Source organism: Lipophrys pholis (genome assembly GCF_963383615.2).
Source record: "Lipophrys pholis genome assembly, chromosome: 16".
Classification (NCBI taxonomy): domain Eukaryota; kingdom Metazoa; phylum Chordata; class Actinopteri; order Blenniiformes; family Blenniidae; genus Lipophrys; species Lipophrys pholis.
In genome coordinates, this window is record NC_137634.1 from 1,766,357 (window position 1) to 1,789,866 (window position 23,510).

General features: G+C 45.4%; 1 protein-coding gene across 1 annotated transcript in view; it reads right to left on the reverse strand.

Moving 5' to 3' along the window:
* Positions 1-21,265, reverse strand: part of robo3 (roundabout, axon guidance receptor, homolog 3) — a gene marked incomplete at both ends in the record, with an annotated part of 99,177 nt that extends 77,912 nt beyond the window's left edge. Inside the window, one exon of the mRNA XM_080483348.1 lies at positions 21,133-21,265. Within this exon, the coding sequence (XP_080339474.1) occupies positions 21,133-21,265 (133 nt within the window). The remainder of the gene's footprint in view (positions 1-21,132) is intronic.
* Between the last annotated feature and the right edge of the window lie 2,245 nt (positions 21,266-23,510).

Genomic DNA, 23,510 nt, shown 5'->3' on the forward strand with positions numbered 1-23,510 from the left:
TGTGACGGTGGCTCTTCTGTTTATTGGCTGTTGGTGGTTTTCCATTAAAGATTGAAATAAACAACAGCGACTTCATGCAGGCACAGTGGAAGCTGCTACAGAAGTGAGGCTGGTGTCAAATCACCAGGAAGGAGGAGGAGGAGGAGGAGGAGGAGGAGGAGGAGGAGGATGAAAGATGATGCTTGTTGTCAGATTCGACTGCAGATCTCAGAATCCTCTCAGGAGATGAAGATGTGATGCACTGCCGCTTTGAACCCTGTACCTTTGTACTGTGTGTGTGTGTGTGTGTGTGTGTGTGTGTGTGTGTGTGTGTGTGTGTGTGTGTGTGTGTGTGTGTGTGTGTGTGTGTGTGTGTGTGTGTGTGTGTGTGTGTACCACTGCAGAACCCCCCCGCACCCCCAGCCTTCATGCAACATTGATTGCTTCTATTGATCGTCCGTCCTTCAACATGAGGGAGACGACACATAAAACACACACAAAGAGCAACACACCAGTGTGTGTGTGTGTGTGTGTGTGTGTGTGTGTGACAGTGAATAGATGGAGGTAAAACATTCGTCTGTGGTCTGCCCCCTCCCCACACACACACACACACACACACACACACACACACACACACACACACACACACACACACACACCCCAGCCTGCAGGTAACAATGTGCTCCGAGGTCACACAGCAAACAGTCATGTCTTCCTCCATTCAATTTGTGGAAATCTCTTCGGTTTCAAAGACTCGGCCGTCAAGCTGCTTCCGACAATGGAGCTCCAGCAGACGACCTTGTGAGGCAGCGAGCAGAGAGAAGCATTAATATTTCATTGTGGGGGGGGTTGGGGGGTGGGGGGGGGGGGGGGGGCACCTCAGGCTGCACACACACCAGCAGCTGATCAGCTGATCATTCACACTGCGTCCGTGCTGCTGCTCAAATCTCAATGAACAAACTACCAAACACCTAGTCTGAGTTAATCTCAATGAACAAACTACCAAACACCCAGTCTGAGTTAATCTCAATGAACAAACTACCAAACACCCAGTCTGAGTTAATCTCAATGAACAAACTACCAAACACCCAGTCTGAGTTAATCTCAATGAACAAACTACCAAACACCCAGTCTGAGTTAATCTCAATGAACAAACTACCAAACACCCAGTCTGAGTTAATCTCAATGAACAAACTACCAAACACCCAGTCTGAGTTAATCTCAATGAACAAACTACCAAACACCCAGTCTGAGTTAATCTCAATGAACAAACTACCAAACACCCAGTCTGAGTTAATCTCAAAGAACAAACTACCAAACACCCAGTCTGAGTTAATCTCAATGAGCGTTTTTTTTTTTGTTTGTTTTTTAGATCGGTAGGGTGATCGGCTGGATTTTGCCGATCCCCGATCACTCACAAATCACTAATATCGGCCCCGATCCGATATCCCTAATATTTATATATATATATATATATATATATATATATATATATATATATATATATATATATATATATATATATATATATAGGAATAAACAATAGAGTTTACTTACTTTACTAAATGTATCTTAATAAATCTGTTACCTTATTTATTCTACAATTTATGCTGTTTTTAAAACTTTTATACTTTCATTTCTTTAAAGATTTAATGTGTTTATTTTATTAATATATTTCTTATGTCTTTGTAAAGTTTTTCTGTATTTCTTTTATTTCTCTGTAAAGCACTGGAAATTGCCCTGTGTTGCCTTGCCTATATATGTGTGTGTGTGTGTGTGTGTGTGTGTGTGTGTGTGTGTGTGTGTGTGTGTGTGTGTGTGTGTGTGTGTGTGTGTGTGTGTGTGTGTGTGTGTGTGTGTGTGTGTGTGTGTGTGTGTGTGTGTGTGTGTGTGTGTGTGTGTGTGTGTTGTCCAGCTGCCCCATGGAGCTTCAGTGACTCAACATCTGTACAGAAGATCCAGACTGGTTGTCCTGATGTCTGCTGTTTAAGGAAGCTGCCAGGAGGGAACATGCTCCAAAGACAAGAGCTGTATTTATATTTTCATGCACGTCAGCAGACAAACACGAAGCGACTCTCTGATCCACGCCACGGCCGCCACTTGTGTCACGCAATTACCAAAAACAGGTTGTAATTGTATTTAATTGAAATTTAGCCAATAAAAGCCCGTAGCGCTGCCAAATTACTGATGCGACGTTTCCTCGGGGACTCGGAGGAGAGATGTGCAGCGGCGGCGCTGCAGGCGTGTCAAGGAAATGACCTCTGGGAAGGAATTACATCCAACAGCAAACCGGCTCGAAATGAGCATATCCAGATGTGGCCGGCCTGATTTGATTTCATTGCTCTAATTGGATTTGTGTGTGCTGTGCAGGAACGGCCATAAAACAAGAGGCGTGGCCTGCGAGGGCGTCCGCCGCGGAGACCCTGTGAAACGATCTGGGCTGCATGGTAATGAAGGGAGCAGTTGTTGCAGGAGGCCCGCCGGTACGCTCGCCAATTACAAAGCACGGCGGCGAAGCTGCGTGGAATTCTAATTCCTCTATTTAGACGTGACGGGCCGGTGGCAGATTGCAGCCGGACTCCAGGTCCTTTTCTTTAATCCGGCCGGTCTCATTAAAGGAAAAACTCCCGTCATGTGAGTCACCGGCGGCTCGTTAACGCCGCCGCCGCTCCCTCATAACCCCTCGCCGTCAAAATGTCTCAACACGTGTTCAGGTCAAGGCTGGATGTCAGTGATTAAACTGTAGCAGAGCTGTGGGTGGAGGTGGAGGTGGAGGTGGAGGAGCTGGTGGAGGAACTGGTGGAGGAGGAGGTGTGGGTGGAGGTGGAGCTGGAGGTGTAGGAGGAGGTGGAGGAGGAGGTGTGGGAGGAGGTGGAGCTGGAGGAGTAGGTGGAGGTGGAGGAGGAGGTGAAAGAGGAGGTGGAGGAGGAGCAGGCAAAGGTGGAGGAGCTGGTGGAGAAGCTGGTGGAGGTGGAGCAGGTGGAGGTGGAGGAGCTGGTGGAGGAGGTGGAACTGGAGGTGGAGGAGGAGGTGGAACTGGAGGTGGAGGAGGAGGAGGAGGTGGAGGTGGAGGTTGGAACCGAGGAGCAAGTTGAGGTTTAGCAGGCGGAGGTGGAGGAGGAGTAGGTGTAGGTGTAGTTAGAGGGGGGAGGATCACCCCCCCCAACCAGGACATTCTGCTCTTCTTCAACCCCCCCACCCACCCACCCACCCACCCACCCACCCCACCCCCACCCACTGCTACACTTCAAACACGCCAACTGTAATTTAGTCCAATCTGGGATCCTTCTGAAGCCGTGATGGAGGCCTCAGTGTGTGTGTGTGTGTGTGTGTGTGTGTGTGTGTGTGTGTGTGTGTGTGCGTGCATGCGTGCGTGCGTGTGTGTGTGTTCTCCACTCTCCCCCTCCCACACGTTCCACTGCCGTCACCTCCACCACCAACATGGCTGCAGTGAACAAAGACTCTCCTCCATTAGTCTAATTGGCCAATTTAGTGGCAGCAGCTGATTTAAAGAAGCTTTTCATGAATAACTGAACAGTTTCAACTTGGAGCCTGAAGCTCCAACAAGTGGCTGATCTCCTGGAGCACGCTGCGCTCACCAACACCTTCCTGGAGCACGCTGCGCTCACCAACACCTTCCTGGAGCACGCTGCACTCACCAACACCTTCCTGCGGCCAGGCGCTCGCCAGCCGCCATGTTTCCACGGACGTGGACAGACTGGTGAGTTCACCGCTGGTCGTGAGTCTCTGACGACTGAAGCGACTTCCAGAGTTCAAGGTTTTTGAAAGACGCCTGGATTGTGTCTGTCGCTCACCTCGGCTCGTTCAGGATTAAGGATCTGCTCTCTGGCCTGGCTCGCTCAATCTCCACAGATTAAGAAAAATCCTTGATGATGACAAAGGACAGATCGTACAAGATCTTCCTCTTCTGATCTGAGAGTGTGACAGCAGAGCTCAACACACACTAACTGATCCCTCAGGATCAGGCTCTACACCATACACTTCTATAAAACTATATATATAGGTCTATGTTCTTCACGTTCAAGATTCCAAATCTCACGTAGTCAAACGTGACTTCAGTGTAAAACACGTCCCGTACGTGTAAACAAACAAACAAACAAACAAACAAACAAACAAACAAACAAACAAACAAACGTCGGCCGATGTTACAGATGTTATGGAGGTAACTTCAGGATTACTCTGGGATTTCAGTACTACGTAGCAGATTCACTTCTTACTGGGATAGATCACCCCGGTACTCTGAGAGCAGAGCATCTACTGACCAATCAGATCTCTTGGAAAATGATCTGACTATATTTACAATATCCTGATTGGTGCACGGATTGTCCCGCCCACCTGGAGAACTCAGTGGAGCGGGGAGTGTTTAGAGCTGACACTGAGGTCAGAGACATCGAGGTCAAAGGTCAGAGACACTAAGGTCAGAGACATCAAGGTCAGAGACAGAGAGTTCAGAGACAGTGAAGTCAGAGACATCGAGGTCAGAGACATCGAGGTCAAAGGTCAGAGACACTAAGGTCAGAGACATCAAGGTCAGAGACATCGAGGTCAGCGACATCGAGGTCAGAGACGCTGAGGTCAAAGGTCAGAGACACTAAGGTCAGAGACATCAAGGTAAGAGACACAGAGGTCAGAGACAGAGAGTTCAGAGACAGTGAAGTCAGAGACATCGAGGTCAGAGACATCGAGGTCAAAGGTCAGAGACACTAAGGTCAGAGACATCAAGGTCAGAGACATCAAGGTCAGAGACATCGAGGTCAGAGACAGTGAAGTCAGAGACATCGAGGTCAGAGATATCGAGGTCAAAGGTCAGAGACACTAAGGTCAGAGACATCAAGGTCAGAGACATCGAGGTCAAAGGTCAGAGACACTAAGGTCAGAGACATCAAGGTCAGAGACATCAAGGTCAGAGACATCGAGGTCAAAGGTCAGAGACGCCGAGCTCCACCTCATTCCAGTGAAAGGAGTCCGTCTGTTTCAGTCTCAGCAGGTCGACTCATCAACTGGACGGACAGTGACTCTCTCAGGTGTTCAGACTCCCTCGTCTTCCTGATCTCACTGGGAAGTACAACTGCACAAGTTACATACTCTGACTGAGTACTGCTCCATGGTAGAGTACTCTCCAGTATCCGCCAGCAGCTCAGTGTAACATCTGAAGCCTCCAGGACTGCATGAAGCATCAGGATGATCGGGGCTCAGCTGGCGAAGCGGTGACGAAGCATCACTACATCACTGTATCACTGTATCACTGTATCACTGCATCACTGTATCACTGCATCACTGTATCACTACATCACTGCATCACTACATCACTGATCACTACATCACTGCATCACTGCATCACTGATCACTACATCACTACATCACTATATCACTGTATCACTGTATCACTACATCACTACATCACTGTATCACTGTATCACTACATCACTACATCACTACATCACTACATCACTACATCACTGTATCACTACATCACTACATCACTACATCACTGTATCACTGTATCACTACATCACTACATCACTACATTACTGCATCATTACATCACTGATCACTACATCACTACATCACTGCATCACTACATCACTGATCACTACATCACTACATCACTACATTACTGCATCATTACATCACTACATCACTGTATCACTGCATCACTGTATCATTACATCACTACATCACTACATCACCACATCACTGTATCACTGTATCACTACATCACCACATCACTGTATCACTGCATCACTGTATCACTGCATCACTGCATCACTACATCATTGTATCACTACATCACTACATCACTACATCACTACATCACTACATCACTGATCACTACATAACTGATCACTACATCACTGATCACTACATCACTACATCACTACATCACTACATCACTGTATCACTACATCACTACATCACTACATCACTGATCACTACATCACTGTATCACTACATCACTGTATCACTACATCACTGCATCACTACATCACTGCATCACTGATCACTACATCACTACATCACTACATTACTGCATCATTACATCACTACATCACTGTATCACTGCATCACTACATCACTGTATCACTGTATCACTACATCACTACATTACTGCATCATTACATCACTACATCACTGTATCACTACATTACTGTATCACTACATCACTACATTACTGCATTACATCACTACATCACTGTATCACTACATCACTACATCACTGTATCACTACATCACTGCATCACTACATCACTTCATACTGTATCACTACATCACCGTATCACTACATCACTGTATCACTACATCACTGTATCACTACATCACTACATCACTGTATCACTACATCACTGTATCACTGTATCACTACATCACTGTATCACTACATCACTGTATCACTACATCACTGCATCACTACATCACTGATCACTACATCACTGCATCACTGATCACTACATCACTACATCACTGTATCACTGTATCACTACATCACTGTATCACTGTATCACTACATCACTACATCACTGTATCACTGATCACTACATCACTACATCACTACATCACTATATCACTGTATCACTGTATCACTACATACTGTATCACTGTATCACTACATCACTACATACTGTATCACTGTATCACTGTATCACTACATCACTGTATCACTGATCACTACATCACTAAATCACTATATCACTGTATCACTACATACTGTATCACTGTATCACTGTATCACTACATCACTACATACTGTATCACTGATCACTACATACTGTATCACTGTATCACTACATCACTGTATCACTACATCACTGTATCACTGTATCACTACATCACTGCATCACTACATCACTACATCACTATATCACTGTATCACTGTATCACTTATCACTACATCACTATATCACTGTATCACTACATACTGTAACACTGTATCACTGTATCACTACATCACTACATACTGTATCACTGTATCACTACATCACTACATCACTGCATCACTGTATCACTGTATCACTGATCACTACATCACTACATCACTGTATCACTACATCACTACATCACTACATACTGTATCACTGTATCACTACATCACTGTATCACTACATCACTGTATCACTGTGTCACTACATCACTACATACTGTATCACTGTATCACTACATCATTACATACTGTATCACTGATCACTACATACTGTATCACTGTATCACTACATCACTGTATCACTACATCACTACATCACTGTATCACTACATCACTACATCACTAAATCACTATATCACTGTATCACTGTATCACTACATACTGTATCACTGTATCACTGTATCACTACATCACTACATACTGTATCACTGATCACTACATACTGTATCACTGTATCACTACATCACTGTATCACTACATCACTGTATCACTGTATCACTACATTACTGTATCACTACATCACTACATCACTACATCACTAAATCACTATATCACTGTATCACTGTATCACTACATACTGTATCACTGTATCACTGTATCACTACATCACTACATACTGTATCACTGTATCACTGTATCACTACATACTGTATCACTGTATCACTGTATCACTACATCACTACATACTGTATCACTGATCACTACATACTGTATCACTGTATCACTACATCACTGTATCACTACATCACTGTATCACTACATTACTGTATCACTACATCACTGCATCACTACATCACTACATCACTGTATCACTGTATCACTGATCACTACATCACTACATCACTATATCACTGTATCACTGTATCACTACATACTGTATCACTACATACTGTATCACTGTATCACTGTATCACTACATCACTACATACTGTATCACTGTATCACTACATCACTACATCACTGCATCACTGTATCACTGATCACTACATCACTACATCACTGTATCACTACATCACTACATACTGTATCACTACATCACTGTATCACTACATCACTGTATCACTGTGTCACTACATCACTACATACTGTATCACTGTATCACTACATCATTACATACTGTATCACTACATCACTACATACTGTATCACTGTATCACTACATCACTGCATCACTGTATCACTGATCACTGATCACTACATACTGTATCACTGATCACTACATCACTGTATCACTACATCACTACATCACTAAATCACTAAATCACTATATCACTGTATCACTGTATCACTACATCACTACATCACTGTATCACTACATCACTGTACCACTACATTACTACACACTGTATCACTACATCACTACATCCATCACTTACTGGAGGAAAAGGAACATAAAACCTGACACACCATCACATTTGTGTGTCACCGTGTTGTAATGATCTAATTTCCATTTCACTGCTGCGCCTCCAAACATTGTGGCTGCGTCGCCTCCCCACCTCCTATTTATTTACCTTCTACGCTGATATGAAGCTTCCGGGGGCAGTGGGGGTTTGGGGCGGTGGGGGGTTGGGGGGTTGGGGGGTTGGGGTGTATGTGTGTGTGTGGGGGGGGGGGGGTTAACATCAGCTTTGTTTGGCGACAGTTCAGCAACATGACAGTGAAATGCAAAAGTCTGCAACCTTCATCAGACGGTCAGTCAGTGGTCAGTATCAAACTGACTGACAGGGGTCTGGCGAGCGGCGTGCGGTGGCGGTGTGCGGTGGAGTGCGGAATCACAAGTCATCCTGACGTGAATGGAAATGAAAGTAAAGTGACCCTGCAGCCATAACAGGGTGCAGACAGAGCCGGGGACGGGGGGGGGGGGGGGCTGTGATTTAATTTTAAGCGTGTGTGTGTCCAGATGGACCGACACATGGCCTGATCATTGTCATTCAGATGCAGCGTCGCTCTTCATAAAGCTCCACAGCTTCACACGGGGCACCGTGTGTGTGTGTGTGTGTGTGTGTGTGTGTGTGTGTGTGTACCGACTCGACTCGCTTCTACTCGACTCAGTTTTCGATCGTTTTCCATTACATGCTGGTACCACCGCGGCGTGGGCGGAGTCATCGGAGCTTTTCCCCGTCGTGCACAAGTAATCCCCGAAAATACGAAAATGCATTTGGAAGCGTGGAGCTACAACTTAGATATCAGCTGAAATGATCAATAATACAAAACGTGGATTTTAGCGATCGTGCCTTAGAGTCAAGATGTGCTTCACTGTCCGGTGTTTCAGTTTAACTGGTGCCCCTGTTAACTGGTGACCGACTCCTGCCACCAGCTTAGAAGCAGCTGATGTTAAAATAAGTTCACCAGGACAGTTACAGATAAAAGTTGGTTTCTAACATCTGCTGAGACGAGGGGCGCTGGAGGAAGCCGGTCACCAGTTAACAGGGAAACCAGTTACTCCAAAACACCGGTGGTATCGCGGCTCGGAGACCTCCTGACCCTGGTAGCGTGTCGCACCGTGGAGCTCCAGAATCCTCTGGTCGCCTCCAGACAGAGGAACGCCTGCAGCTCCTCGCCGCTCCACTGGTTGCTTTCTGAGCGTCTCTCTCTGGTTGAGATCGGGTTTTTAAAATGGCGGCTGAACGAGGCGCCCTCAATCATTAGGTCAGGATGCAGTGAAGGAACTGTTCACACCAAAACATTTGGGCTGTTGGTTTCCATGACAACAGCTTTGGGAGTTATGGGTCTTGATTAAAAGAATCAGTGAGGATTTAAATTCAGGAGTCGTCGACATAAAACCCGGCGACACTTTCGCAGCAGCGTCATTTGGCTCCACCTGCTGGAGGTTTTGGGGATTTAGTGACGATGCTTTTTAGTTCGACTCCGACTTTCAATCACTGATTTGTTGTTATTTATAAAATATGTTGGAAAGCAATTTTTACTAAATTTTATTATACCATTAAGTACTCTCCAGGTTCCTTTTATGTTTTTGTGTTTTAATCATCGGAGTCTTTTTTCAGTTGAAAAGTCTTGAAATATTTCATGTCTTAAATATCCTAAAAATGTCTCTAAATGTCTACAGGTTTCCTGCTAATCTGTTTGAGGCTTTTGAGTTTTCCACATTTTTCTATGAAGGAACACAACATTTTGCACGTGCATATTGATTCGTCTTCATCTTAACTTTAAATTGGTAAATTAGTATTGTGTTTTGGTTTAACAGCAGTCTAATTGGTACTTTAGCCTCAAAGCTCGACAGAAAAGGAAAATATTCATCAAGATCATAGTTTTATGTGTATAATCATTCCAACATCCTGTCTTGAGTTCCTCCTGTGTTCAGGTTAATCACAGACTGGTGTGCTGCTGCCCCCTGCTGGTGTAGAGCAGCAGTACAGCACCTGTCCTTGGAGTGCAATTCCCTGAAGCAACCACCAGAGGGAGGCAGAGCTGGAGGCTCTGGAGCCTCATGAGGCTTTTTCACCGCTCCAAATGAAAATTCCAGAAAATACAAAGTTAATAAACATATTTCGTTGATTTTTATTTTATATTCCTACCTCAGGTTTTTCAAAAATCCTTTTCCTCTCCAGCTAAAGACGGCAAAACCGCCGGACTTACTGAAAACGGAGATACCAGCCAAAACTGCTTTTAAAAAAAAGAAATAAAAATTGGTGAAATGATAAAATTACAAAAAAGTTAAAAAAATGCTGAAGATGGTGCAAAATGTTTTAATCAATAGAAATACACAGCGGCGACATTTAAAATGACTCAAATAGTCAAGGAAATGGATGAAGTGGCAAAGATCCATGAAAAATAGAACATTTTAAAAAAGTATTTACAGAAGCAAAAAAGAGTAAGTTAAAGTATATCTACTCTATTAAATGTCATAAATACAGTTTTTGTTTTTGTTTTTTTTTCTGATTTCACATCATAAGCAGGTTTTTTGGCTCCAGACAAATTCGATTTGTTGGAAAATCATAAAAGAAACGTGTCTTCTGGTCATAAAGGCTGCCGACCACTGCCCGAGGCGAAACTCAACCGGTTATTTGAAAAAGATAGACGTAATGTATTCATACGTTTTCATCAGATAAGTTTTATGTACAAACAAAATGCACACATTTTTCCAACCTTACATGATTTTAACAGTTTATTTAATGATCAGATAGCGGCCATAGAACATGAAGCGTTAACAGACCGAATAGAACATCTAATTATAAATAACTATATACATCTTGGGTACATCTAAAGTTTCTGATCAGAAAGTTTGGCTAAAAGTCTCGGAGCCGCGTTTCCTGTTCTGACGTCAGCGACTCTGGAGCAGAGGAGCTGGTCGGTCGGTCGGTCGGTCGGTCGGTCGGTCGGTCGGTCGGCGGTCCGGAGAGCCCGCGGATAAATTAACCAGCTTCTTTTAACTTTCTCATCATTTATTAAAGTTCTGAAAAGAATGAATTCTTACATCTCTGAATCAATTATGAAAGTCAAACGAGCAAATCATTAAAGCAGAAATAACCAATAAACAGACGTGATTCTGTTGCGTGTCGGAAAAGAGGCGGGAAGAAGTGGAACTTATTAAATCCCTTTTTTAATAAATAATATAGGATTTTTTTTTCAGCTTCCACTAATTTAATAATTAATTCATTTCAATATGTTCAAACTAATATATGATGAAAAAGTATGAAAAAATGATATCTATCCTTTTCAATCAATTAATGATAAATAATATAGAATGAATATAAAAAAGTCTAATAATAATTATGGAAGGATATTATTCAAAACATTACTAATAAATGCTGATACATTAATTCTATTTCAAAAGTAAAATTATTCTATTAGTCTTTGTTAAAATGTGATTTTTGATCAAATGAAAAACCTAAAATATACATAGATAAATTATTTTAAATATAAATTACAGGCCATTTAGTTATAAATGTAGAACAGGAAGTGGATTTAAAGCTACTACAGACAATGTGTACTTTATACTGAGTAAGATGTTTATTAATCCTGCTGATCTTCACGGTTTCATTAGAATCAGAATAGATTTATCTATTTTTATTGTATTTGTTCGGCCCTTCATCGGGTTTTGGCTTTGAAATGATGTACTTTAAAGGTGCATCTAAAATAATAAACATCTCTAAAAGCTCTCAGTTTAATTTAATCATGAATTCATTATTTAAAGTGAGCTGAGAATCATGAACTCCTGCTGGCCTGCCAGTCCGGCGCCGCCCAGCAGAGGGCGCCACAGGCCACCGCCTGGAGGACAGACCGGCGCTGTAAGCGGGAGGGTTCCGGTTAGTCAGGAGCGACTCTGAAGTTCTAATGTTGTAACTCATAGGAGGTCGAATTTTAACTTTTACTCGATACTTTTGGTAGTTTGAGAGCTTTGCAGTACTCTAGTTACTTAGAACTTATATAACGTGACGATGAGATTTGTTAAAGTTTCCAGTCGTCATTAAATCGATAAGCTATTAATTTAAATTATAGACTTTGCTGCAGTCATGAACCTAGAAGGGTTACCTGCATCCGGGTGTGTGTGTGGTGGAGCTCACATGAGATTACTCATCACTCCTTATTGAAGTTAAAGTGAGTATTTGCTGCACATGAAGGAGAAAATGAGTACGAGTGACTGTGATGGAGTGAAAAAGATTTATCTTCTGCCGCCGCTATTTTGAGGAACGATTCTCTCCCGTCAGACGTTTTGACTCGGAGTCTGAGAGGAAATGGAAGGTTGGAATCATTTTGATCTTAAAATCGACAAACAAGGTGAGTTCACTGATTCACAACTAATTCACAACTTCCTCACGATCGCTTGTTCATGATTAATAAATACATATTGTGTTTTAAATCCTCCAGATGTTCCACTCCTCCTCTTGGTCTCCGTCCAGAAGCCTGGTGTTTAAAATGTTTTGCTTGATCCATTTGAATATTGGATCATAGGAGCTGCATTCAGAATCTGCTGTGTCTGTGTGAGCTGGACTGGCTCCGCCCACACATGCCCATCTTGGGAAGAGGAGGAAGTACTTTCTCTCGTGGTGCCATGTGCCAGAGCAGAGCTGCCTGACTGAATGACCGACCAAGTGAAGCGTCTTGTGACCCAAATTTGATTCCTTCAGTAAAAAACACCTCAGAATTCTTGTTCAGTTTGAAAAGCAGATTTTAAAAGTGAGGTTTTCCACACTGAGCGAGTCGCAGCCTCTCCTGCTGCACAAGACGAGTGTAAATCATCTCGTCTGCGGACTGAAGGAACGTCTGCTGGCCCGGGTGTGCTGCTCATCGAGGAATCACTGAAACGTAAACATGAACGGAGCCTCAGCGGAAGAAACAAGCCAACAAATAAAAGCCCAGTTTGGCTGCGATGGCGGATCAGAGAGCGAGAACCAAGTCCTGCACTGACGTCAATCAGGGAAAGAATCTCACGTTCTTCAGATTCAGAAGCTCGAGGAGACAAGACGGAACCACTGTGAAACGTTGGAACAGCAAACCTGAGATACTGGACAGGGTGAGTGACGAGGGAGAACCAGAGAGAACCAGAGAGGGGATCTGGTGACGAGGGAGAACCAGAGAGAACCAGAGAGGGGATCTGGTGAGGAGGGAGAACCAGAGAGAACCAGAGAGGGAATCTGGTGACGAGGGAGAACCAGAGAGAACCAGAGAGGGAATCCGGTGATGAAGGAGAACCAGAGAGAACCAGAGAGAACCAGAGAGGGAATCTGGTGATGAAGGAGAACCAGAGAGAACCAGAGAGGGGATCTGGTGATGAAGGAGAACCAGAGAGAACCAATGAGAACCAGAGAGAGAATCTGGTGATGAAGGAGAACCAGAGAGAACCAGAGAGAACCAGAGAGGGAATCTGGTGATGAAGGAGAACCAGAGAGAACCAGAGAGAGAATCTGGTGATGAAGGAGAACCAGAGAGAACCAGAGAGAGAATCTGGTGATGAAGGAGAACCAGAGAGAACCAGAGAGGGAATCTGGTGATGAAGGAGAACCAGAGAGAACCAGAGAGAACCAGAGAGGGAATCTGGTGATGAAGGAGAACCAGAGAGAACCAAAGAGAACCAGAGAGGGGATCTGGTGACGAGGGTCAGAACAGATTCAGCTCCAGTCACAGCTGATGATCACCTCCGTCAGAGGAACACTTGTTGTTCCACCAAGAGAGTTTCAGGGTCAAAGGTCATCCCCAGGATGAAAATGCTCAATCCTCCATGACCACACACACACACACACACACACACACACACACACACACACACACACACACACACACACACACACACACACACACACACACACACACACACACACACACACACACACACACACACACACACACACACGGTGTTGACGGTGAAGGATGAACTTCACGTTTCCTTCCTGCAGTTCAGGTTTTCTTTTCTTCACTGAATCTTCCCAAAGCAGAGAGAACCAGAGAGAACCAGAGTGAACCAGAGAGAACCAGAGAGAACCAGAGTGAACCAGAGAGAACCAGAGTGAACCAGAGAGAACCAGAGTGAACCAGAGTGAACCAGAGAGAACCAGAGAGAACCAGAGAGAACCAGAGTGAACCAGAGAGAACCAGAGTGAACCAGAGAGAACCAGAGTGAACCAGAGAGAACCAGAGAGAACCAGAGTGAACCAGAGAGAACGTCGACGACTCGGTATTAAAGTCACGTCACTTTTCAATCGTTGCTGCCTGAAGCCAGACGTTGCATCACGATCAGCTAATATGAGGATTTGTATGCGCTGCGTTTTTCTCTCCAAAGTGATTCGTTTTTACTACAGAGGAGAGACGGTGTTCTCACACACACACACACACACACACACACACACACACACACACACACACACACACACACACACACACACACACACACACACACACACACACACACACACACACACACACACACACACACACACACACACACACACACACAAAGAAAAGAGTTTGGTTTCCACAGCAGCAGCAGACACACTGACAACCATGTAGTTAGTCTGCCGGGCTACGGGGGGGCGCTGTTGCTTGTTTTAGTAATGAAACCACACAGACGTGTGCCGAGAACAAAACGCTGTAAACATTAACACGATGGAGAGAACTTCCAACATTCGTTTGGACAGATGAGGAATCAGATGCTATTAGAGGAGGAGCTCAACTCTAAAACTTCCAACATGGACGATAAACCTGGAACACGGACTGGGAGTCACGTCACCATGGAGACCGCCATGTTTGTTTACTGGTGCATGAGCAGAAGAACTATTTACCACGGCAGAAGTGCGCATGTGCAGTAAAAGCGCCCCGTAGCCTCGGAGGTCTCTGCAGGGGGGGGGGAATGAAAACTTGACGGCGGCAGTGGATCCGAACAGCGGTGGGGTGTAACCAACCCCCCCGGAAGTGAAGAACGTTTGGCGTTTACACTCTTGAGCCAGACAATGGAAGCTGCAGTCGTCCCGCTGCGTCTGCCTCCCATTCCGTGTGAAATAAATGGATTATCGTCAACAGCCTCTGTGACGAGCACTGACCGCCCCCCCCCCCCCCCCCACACACACACACACACAGCCCCCCCCCCCCCCCCCCCCCCCCACACACACACACACAGCCCCCCCCCACTGCTCCGTGGTCATCACACATTCTCTTTCTAACCCACTACAAAGTACCGGGCATGGCGGCGGCGCCAGCATCACCACGAGCTCGTCCAGAAAGGTCGGCACTAATGATCAGGGAGCTTCGGTCCTGGTTACTGTGGATCACCGGAGCGTCGCTGGAGGCTGAATGCCACCGGGCCCGTTAGGGTCACCAGGTGACCAGCGGCGTTTCCCCGAGCGCGGCTGCCGCCATGAATAAAGACGCTCCACAGAAGTGAATTAATAATGCATCTGTGGCAGCCGGACGTTTACTGAGAACAAATCCGCTGCAAATATGTGAGAGGAAGAGAAAAGTCCTTGTTCTTTCCAGACACAGAGCCCCCTGCTGGCCACTGGCTGCAGACACAGGGTGCTTCCTAATACTGCCTCCTATCTCCTTTCCTATCTCCTTTCCTATCTCCTTTCCTATCCACTTCTCCTTAACCCTTTGGATGACGTCACGGGGTTACGGAAAGGTGTTAGGAGGCTTCCTAAAGGAGTTAGGAAAGGTGTTAAGAGACTTCCTAAAGGAGTTAAGGAAAGGTGTTAGGAGACTTCCTAAAGGAGTTAAGGAAAGGTGTTAAGAGACTTCCTAAAGGAGTTAAGGAAAGGTGTTAGGAGGCTTCCTAAAGGAGTTAAGGAAAGGTGTTAAGAGACTTCCTAAAGGAGTTAAGGAAAGGTGTTAGGAGGCTTCCTAAAGGAGTTAAGGAAAGGTGTTAGGAGACTTCCTAAAGGAGTTAAGGAAAGGTGTTAAGAGACTTCCTAAAGGAGTTAAGGAAAGGTGTTAGGAGACTTCCTAAAGGAGTTAAGGAAAGGTGTTAAGAGACTTCCTAAAGGAGTTAAGGAAAGGTGTTAGGAGGCTTCCTAAAGGAGTGAAGGAAAGGTGTTAGGAGACTTCCTAAAGGAGTTAAGGAAAGGTGTTAAGAGACTTCCTAAAGGAGTTAAGGAAAGGTGTTAGGAGGCTTCCTAAAGGAGTTAAGGAAAGGTGTATGGAGACTTCCTAAAGGAGTTAGTGAAAGGTGTTAGGAGGCTTCCTAAAGGAGTTAAGGAAAGGTGTTAAGAGACTTCCTAAAGGAGTTAAGGAAAGGTGTTAGGAGACTTCCTAAAGGAGTTAAGGAAAGGTGTTAAGAGACTTCCTAAAGGAGTTAAGGAAAGGTGTTAGGAGGCTTCCTAAAGGAGTTAAGGAAAGGTGTATGGAGACTTCCTAAAGGAGTTAGTGAAAGGTGTTAGGAGGCTTCCTAAAGGAGTTAAGGAAAGGTGTTAGGAGACTTCCTAAAGGAGTTAAGGAAAGGTGTTAGGAGGCTTCCTAAAGGAGTTAGGAAAGGTGTTAGGAGGCTTCCTAAAGGAGTTAAGGAAAGGTGTTAGGAGACTTCCTAAAGGAGTTAGGAAAGGTGATCACATTGTTGTGACAATCAGACCACACTTCCACTAGGTGGCGTAACACTAATCCGACGGCGTTGAGGATTAGTGACGTCAGTCGTGGTGAAAAAACTAGAAATGTGATAAAAGCAGTATAAAGATGGTTCCTCTCACGTTCCCCTGATATAAAGTCAAATATCTGAAGGTTTGAATGTAAATCAGAGGAAAAGAGGAACTGAAGGGAACCGGCTGGCAGGTGAATAAAGAACCAATCAGAGTGAGGCTGCACTGAAACTGGACTTTACTGTGTTGGTTCTTCTACAACATCCAGAACATTCCTAGTTGGGATCTGGGTTCTAGATGATCTCAAGTTGTTCTAAGCAGATTGTTGCTTTGGTAACTTACATGATCTGCTCCTTTGTCAGTCTTCCTGTGTTTCCCTGAACGCTCCGATGAGCCGGTCCCTTTAAATCAGAGGTCTGCATCTCGGTCCTCCAGGGTCCCTGTCCTCCAGGGTCCCTGTCCTGCAGGGTCCCTGTCCTGCAGGTTTAGCTCCTCCCAGTTCCAACACACCTGATCGCAATGAGGGGCTCGTTATTGGGCCTTTTCACTACCATGGTGATGACATCATCATTAGATTCAGGTGTGCTGAAGCAGAGGAACTAAAACATGCAGGACAGGAGCCCAGCAGGACCGGGTTGGAGACCTCTGCTTTAAATGTTGTTGTCACAAGGAATCGTGGGGCAGCATGATCTGGTCTCCTTTGGTAAAGGAAGCATCAGTGGTTCCTAGGCTAAAGGAGGTTCTAAAGGAAGCATGGAGCCTCCTTTCATTAGCTTCTAGAGAATTCCAAAGCTCCTTATCATCTCCCACTTAAACACTTAAACACTTCTGGGGAGAAGGAGAAGTGGATAGGAAAGGAGATAGGAGGGACTGTTAGGAGATAGGTCGGACTGTTAGGAGATAGGAGGGACTGTTAGGAGATAGGTCGGACTGTTAGGAGATAGGAGGGACTGTTAGGAGATAGGTCGGACTGTTAGGAGATAGGTCGGACTGTTAGGAGATAGGAGGGATTGTTAGGAGATAGGAGGGACTGTTAGGAGATAGGAGGGACTGTTAGGATATAGGAGGGACTGTTAGGAGACAGGAGGGACTGTTAGGAGATAGGAGGGACTGTTAGGATATAGGAGGGACTGTTAGGAGACAGGAGGGACTGTTAGGAGATAGGAGGGACTGTTAGGAGATAGGAGGGACTGTTAGGAGACAGGAGGGACTGTTAGGACGTATCCACAGTCTGTGGTCGTTTCGTCTCGTTCAGACTGAAAACTTGTGATTTACCCTGATTGAGATTCAGCAGCTGCTCCTCGACCAATAGGAGCAGTTCTGGACGTGGCGGGGGAGTGAACGCATCTGGGATTCACACACTGAAATATTGAGAAGTAATTGGCTGGGACACACACACACACACACACACACACACACACACACACACACACACACACACACACACACACACACACACACACACACACAGAGCGTTAATGACTGCTTGGCAGATTTATGGCGAGCCGATCGAAGGGGAACCTTCTTGACCTGAAGGGACAAATCGTCACATTAAATTGCACTTTGTCCACGAAGTGACTGTAATTAGATTATTATTCTACTTTTTAAAGCCGCTGCTGTTTTCATCTCATTGCCATCACATGTCTTGTTTTGTTTCTCATTTCTGATTGGGGTTGTCTTTTGTTTTATTTTTATTTATTGATTGATTAATAATTTCCCTTTGATTTACTTTAAACTTGATTTGTTTAGATTTAGTAATTTAATAACTTTTTTTGTTCATTGTATTTCAATTTCAATTAGTGCTGATTATAATATTCATACACTGACATTGATCCTTATTTATTCAATAATTCATGTAAACTGTTTAAATGACATTTTGGCATCTATTTATTTTGTCTTTGTCACTTTATTTTTTTATATTTTCCTTTAATTTTCCAAAAACCACCCAAAATATTTTTTCCATTAATTATCAAAATGAAATCCAGAAAACGAGCGTGGCGAGGAAGGCATTAAAACTAGGTTACAATTCAACACTGAGTTTGAGTTAAATTAACAAGTTTGATATTCAAAGAAGTTTAAAACAATAAATTCAAACTTGACTGAAGAAGTCAGAAACACTGAAAACTCTCCGATCGAACACAATGACTTCATCCCGTCACTTTCCAAATATGGTCATCGTTTCAGGCCTGGGTGATGTCATCTCGCCATCAATTTCCATATATGGTCATGCGCTCCGTGATGAGATGATCTCATCGCCACAGAAGGGGCCAGAAGGTAATGAGGCTGGTGTCAAATCACAGGCACTCGGGTGACGTGATGAATGGAAGCAGGCAGCGGCTGAATGTGAATAAATAAAAACCCAGAATTAACTTTCCTCTAACGAATACAGCCGGACGCTGCAGGTCCGACGCTCAGGTCATCCTCCAACACTGGAGAAAAGTGGAGAGATGGAGGATTGGAGGGATGGAGAGACGGAGGGACAGAGAGATGGAGGGACAGAGAGACGGAGGGATGGAGAGACGTATGAAGAGATGAAGTGGTGGGACAGCAGTCGTCCTCCATAGGAGTGTTTCACTGAATCCTTCATTATTTCCAGGTTGGTTTTCGGCCACATTGATTTTTTCTCTGAGCGTCGACCCACGAGCTGTCCACCACCGCTATTGAGCTTCTCGCCTGGATGCCCACAGTCTGCTCCCATAACTCCCCCCCACCCCCACCCACACACCCCCACCCCCAATGACTCACCCCCCCCACCTCCAAGACCCCCTGATGCCTCAGCACTCTGATGCACAGTGTTTGTTCGGGTCTGAAGACGACTTGGGTCAAACCGCTTCAGTAACTTTAGAGAAACACATTGATCACAGAAGGAAAAGCTGATCGTTTTCATTTTCTCCATGTGGTCGATCAATATCGGCCAAACTGGTTTACAACAGGCGAACTGATCACACTCATCGATCACCAGCAGACAGACTCGTCCTCCGTCCTCACTGGAGCGTCTCAACCTGCCGACGACGTGTAAAGACGGAAGTGAGCAGCTTCTGGAAACGTCTTGATCAATCTGAACCTCGTTCTCCAGAGACACCAGAGACACCGGAGACACCGGAGACACCAGAGACACCGGAGACACCAGAGACACCAGAGACTCCAGAAACACCGGAGACACTTCAGTTTGTCAGTCTGTCCATCAGTCCACGTCATGATGGATTCATCATCCATCCCCTCCTCTCACGTTTACTTTCTCCTACTGAGTTAATGAAGTGCAGCCCAACGCTCAATCTGATCTGGAATTGAGGATGAAGAGATGAAGGGATGAAGGGATGAAGGGATGAAGGGATAGAAGAAGGACGAGAGAGAAGAAGGGAGAGAGAAGAAGGAAGCGAGGAGGAAGTGTGAGAAACGTCAAACTAATCTGAAGCTATAAACTGAATATTATTCAAGTTGTTTCAGCCGGATGGGGCGATAGACAGGAGAGGAGAGGATCAAAAGGCAACCCCCCCCACACCCCCCCACACCCCCCCTCACCCCCCCACCCCCGGCTATTAGGCTAAATAACACCCACAGTGGGGGGGCAGCACAGAGCAGGAGCCCCCCCCCCTCACAGCTCTTCAAGAGTCACCGGACACAAGCTGGGAAGCAGCTGGAGGGTTTAGAACCAGCACTCAGTGTGTGTGTGTGTGTGTGTGTGTGTGTGTGTGTGTGTCTGTGGGGTTAAGTTAAGTCAACAGATCACCTTGATGTCGGCTATAATGAGCATCCTGAGCTTTGTCTCCATGTCAGAGCACACACACACACACACACACACACACACACACACACACACAGCGAGGCAGCATGAGGACGAATCGTTATAGGAAGTTAATGAGACAATAAAAACAAGTGAAGTCCAGATTTTCAGCAGCGACGACGCAGGAAGTGAAGCAGACGTGACGACTTCCTCAGACCAACTCACGAGCTTCACACCAGAACCAGAACCAGATCTGGGTCCAGCACCACATCATGCAGACCTGATCAGTCCAGCACCTCATCATGCAGACCTGATCAGTCCAGCACCACATCATTGATCAGCGGCAGTGAGACAGTGAGATGTGACAGCTCCTTTCCCCACATTACCATCACAAAGACCCCCCCCCCCCCCCCCCCCCCGGTGTGTCGGTGTGAGGGGCGCCGGTGGAAGAGGAGGGTTGTTCTCACTCACCGTTGAAGCCGGTGAAGTTTCCCCAGTCCAGCAGGGAGCCGTTGAAGGAAGCGTCGGTTCCATTCCCGGGGGGCCGGAGGGAGTCGGTGAACAGGTTCATCTGCAGCAGAGTCTTGAGCAGGTAGCGCAGCATCTTCTCCCCCACCTGAGTCCACGATGTTTAGTCCTCAGCCGCCAGTTTGTCCTCCAGGAGGCGTGACGCTGCCCGGGGTGGGACCTCCTCTGACTCCGACTCTCCTCCTTCAACACACAGTCACAGAGATGCTCAGGCCCCAAACTGTCCACAAAGTCATGGAAGAGTGGATGAAAAGACTCAGACCTGATCTGGGGTCAGACCTGATCCGGGGGCCAGACCTGATCCGGGGTCAGACCTGATCCGGGCTCCTCGCTGTGACTCCTTCTTCCTTTTGTTCTGACTCAAATAACTTCACAGCAGAAAAAACTCACAAGCAGCCGTGAAAGAATCCTGTGATGTGATGATGAACCGAGGATTGTTCTACTGCTGTCTCCGCCTCCAGCCCCCTCTGGCTCCACCCCCCCTCCTCATCTCTATCCTGCTCCATGATAGAGAGAGAGAGAGAGAGAGAGAGAGAGAGAGAGAGAGACCAGGTGCTGTGGACAATAAATGTTTAATTATTAGATTAATAATCATCCCAGGAGGCTGAAAATCAGGACGTTGGAAAAACAGAGTTACTGTCTGGAACATAAAGTGCTGGACACACACACACACACACACACACACACACACACACACACACACACACACACACACACACACACACACACACACACACACACACACACACACACACACACACACACACACACACACACACACACACACACACACACACAGTGTCAGAGGACTCCTGCTGGGTGCTTTCACACTCTTAATGCCTTGCTCATCAACATCTTTCTGCAAAACGGCTTGCTGTTACAATTCACTGTTTACACAACGCTCTAGGTAACAATGCTCTAGGTGACAATGTTTAAGGTGACAACGCTCTGAGTAACATCATTCAGGTGACAATGCTCTAGGTAACAATGCTCTAGGTGACACAGCTCTAGGTGACATCGCTCTAGGTGACAACGCTGTAGGTGACATCATTCAGGTAACAATGCTCTAGGTAACAATGCTCTAGGTAACAAGCTCTAGGCAACAATGCTCTAGGTAACAAAGCTCTAGGTAACAATGCTCTAGGTAACAAGCTCTAGGTAACAATGCTCTAGGTGACACAGCTCTAGGTGACATCGCTCTAGGTGACAACGCTGTAGGTGACATCATTCAGGTAACAATGCTCTAGGTAACAAGCTCTAGGTAACAAGCTCTAGGTAACAAGCTCTAGGTAACAATGCTCTAGGTAACAATGCTCTAAGTGACATCATTCTAGGTGACAACGTCCACCTGTCGTGTCCAGCTTCAATTCTCTCAATCTTTTCACTCATTTTCTTTATGTCAGCTCAAACACTTTGCAGTTTCCTCTCATTAGCATCACTTCTGGAGTTGAGGAGGTCGACCAGAGCGCACAGCGTCACCACATTTCAGGACATAGTCATTTTAAGTGAAAGAGAAAGATGTTTATCGCAAAAGGTGTACCAGAAGTCAAGGACAATGAAGGAGATTCCTCTTGGTTCTCCACCTCTGCTGCAATCCTTCCTCTACAGTAGTCATCCTCGTTAGCAGGGATGCTAACGTTGCTGTTTCCTCCGTGGGGACCGCTGAGGGTTTTCTGAGCAGACGTAGGAATTTTGTGAGGACACACACACGTATTGAAAGAACTTTTTTAGTTAATTTGTCAAACAAAACTTTGTTGAACAAAGTCACATTTTAGTCTCGATCCAGTTCAGTGCCGGGATGTCAGCAGCCTTCAACATGCTTCTCCGCCATCTTGCCTGGTGTCTAAACAGGAAGTGCTCACACACAGGAAGTGCTCACACACAGGAAGGGTTCACACACAGGAAGTGTTCTCACACAGGAAGTGTTCTCACACAGGAAGTGTTCTCACACAGGAAGTGCTCACACACAGGAAGTGTTCTCACACAGGAAGTGTTTTCACACAGGAAGTGTTCACACACAGGAAGTGTTCTCACACAGGAAGTGTTCTCACACAGGAAGTGTTCTCACACAGGAAGTGCTCACACACAGGAAGTGTTCTCACACAGGAAGTGTTCACACACGGCGCCAAAACAGCTCAAATTAAAAAGTCTTTCATTGTATTTAAAGACCATCTGGAGCAGTTTGGATTCTTACATATGTGTCCCATTCCAATATTACTATCTGTAATCAATAAAGGTAACGCACTGCACTGGCAATACGTGTGAAATACTGTTACTTTTATATATTTTTTTAGGTCTGACAGGAAGGAGGAATGATCAGC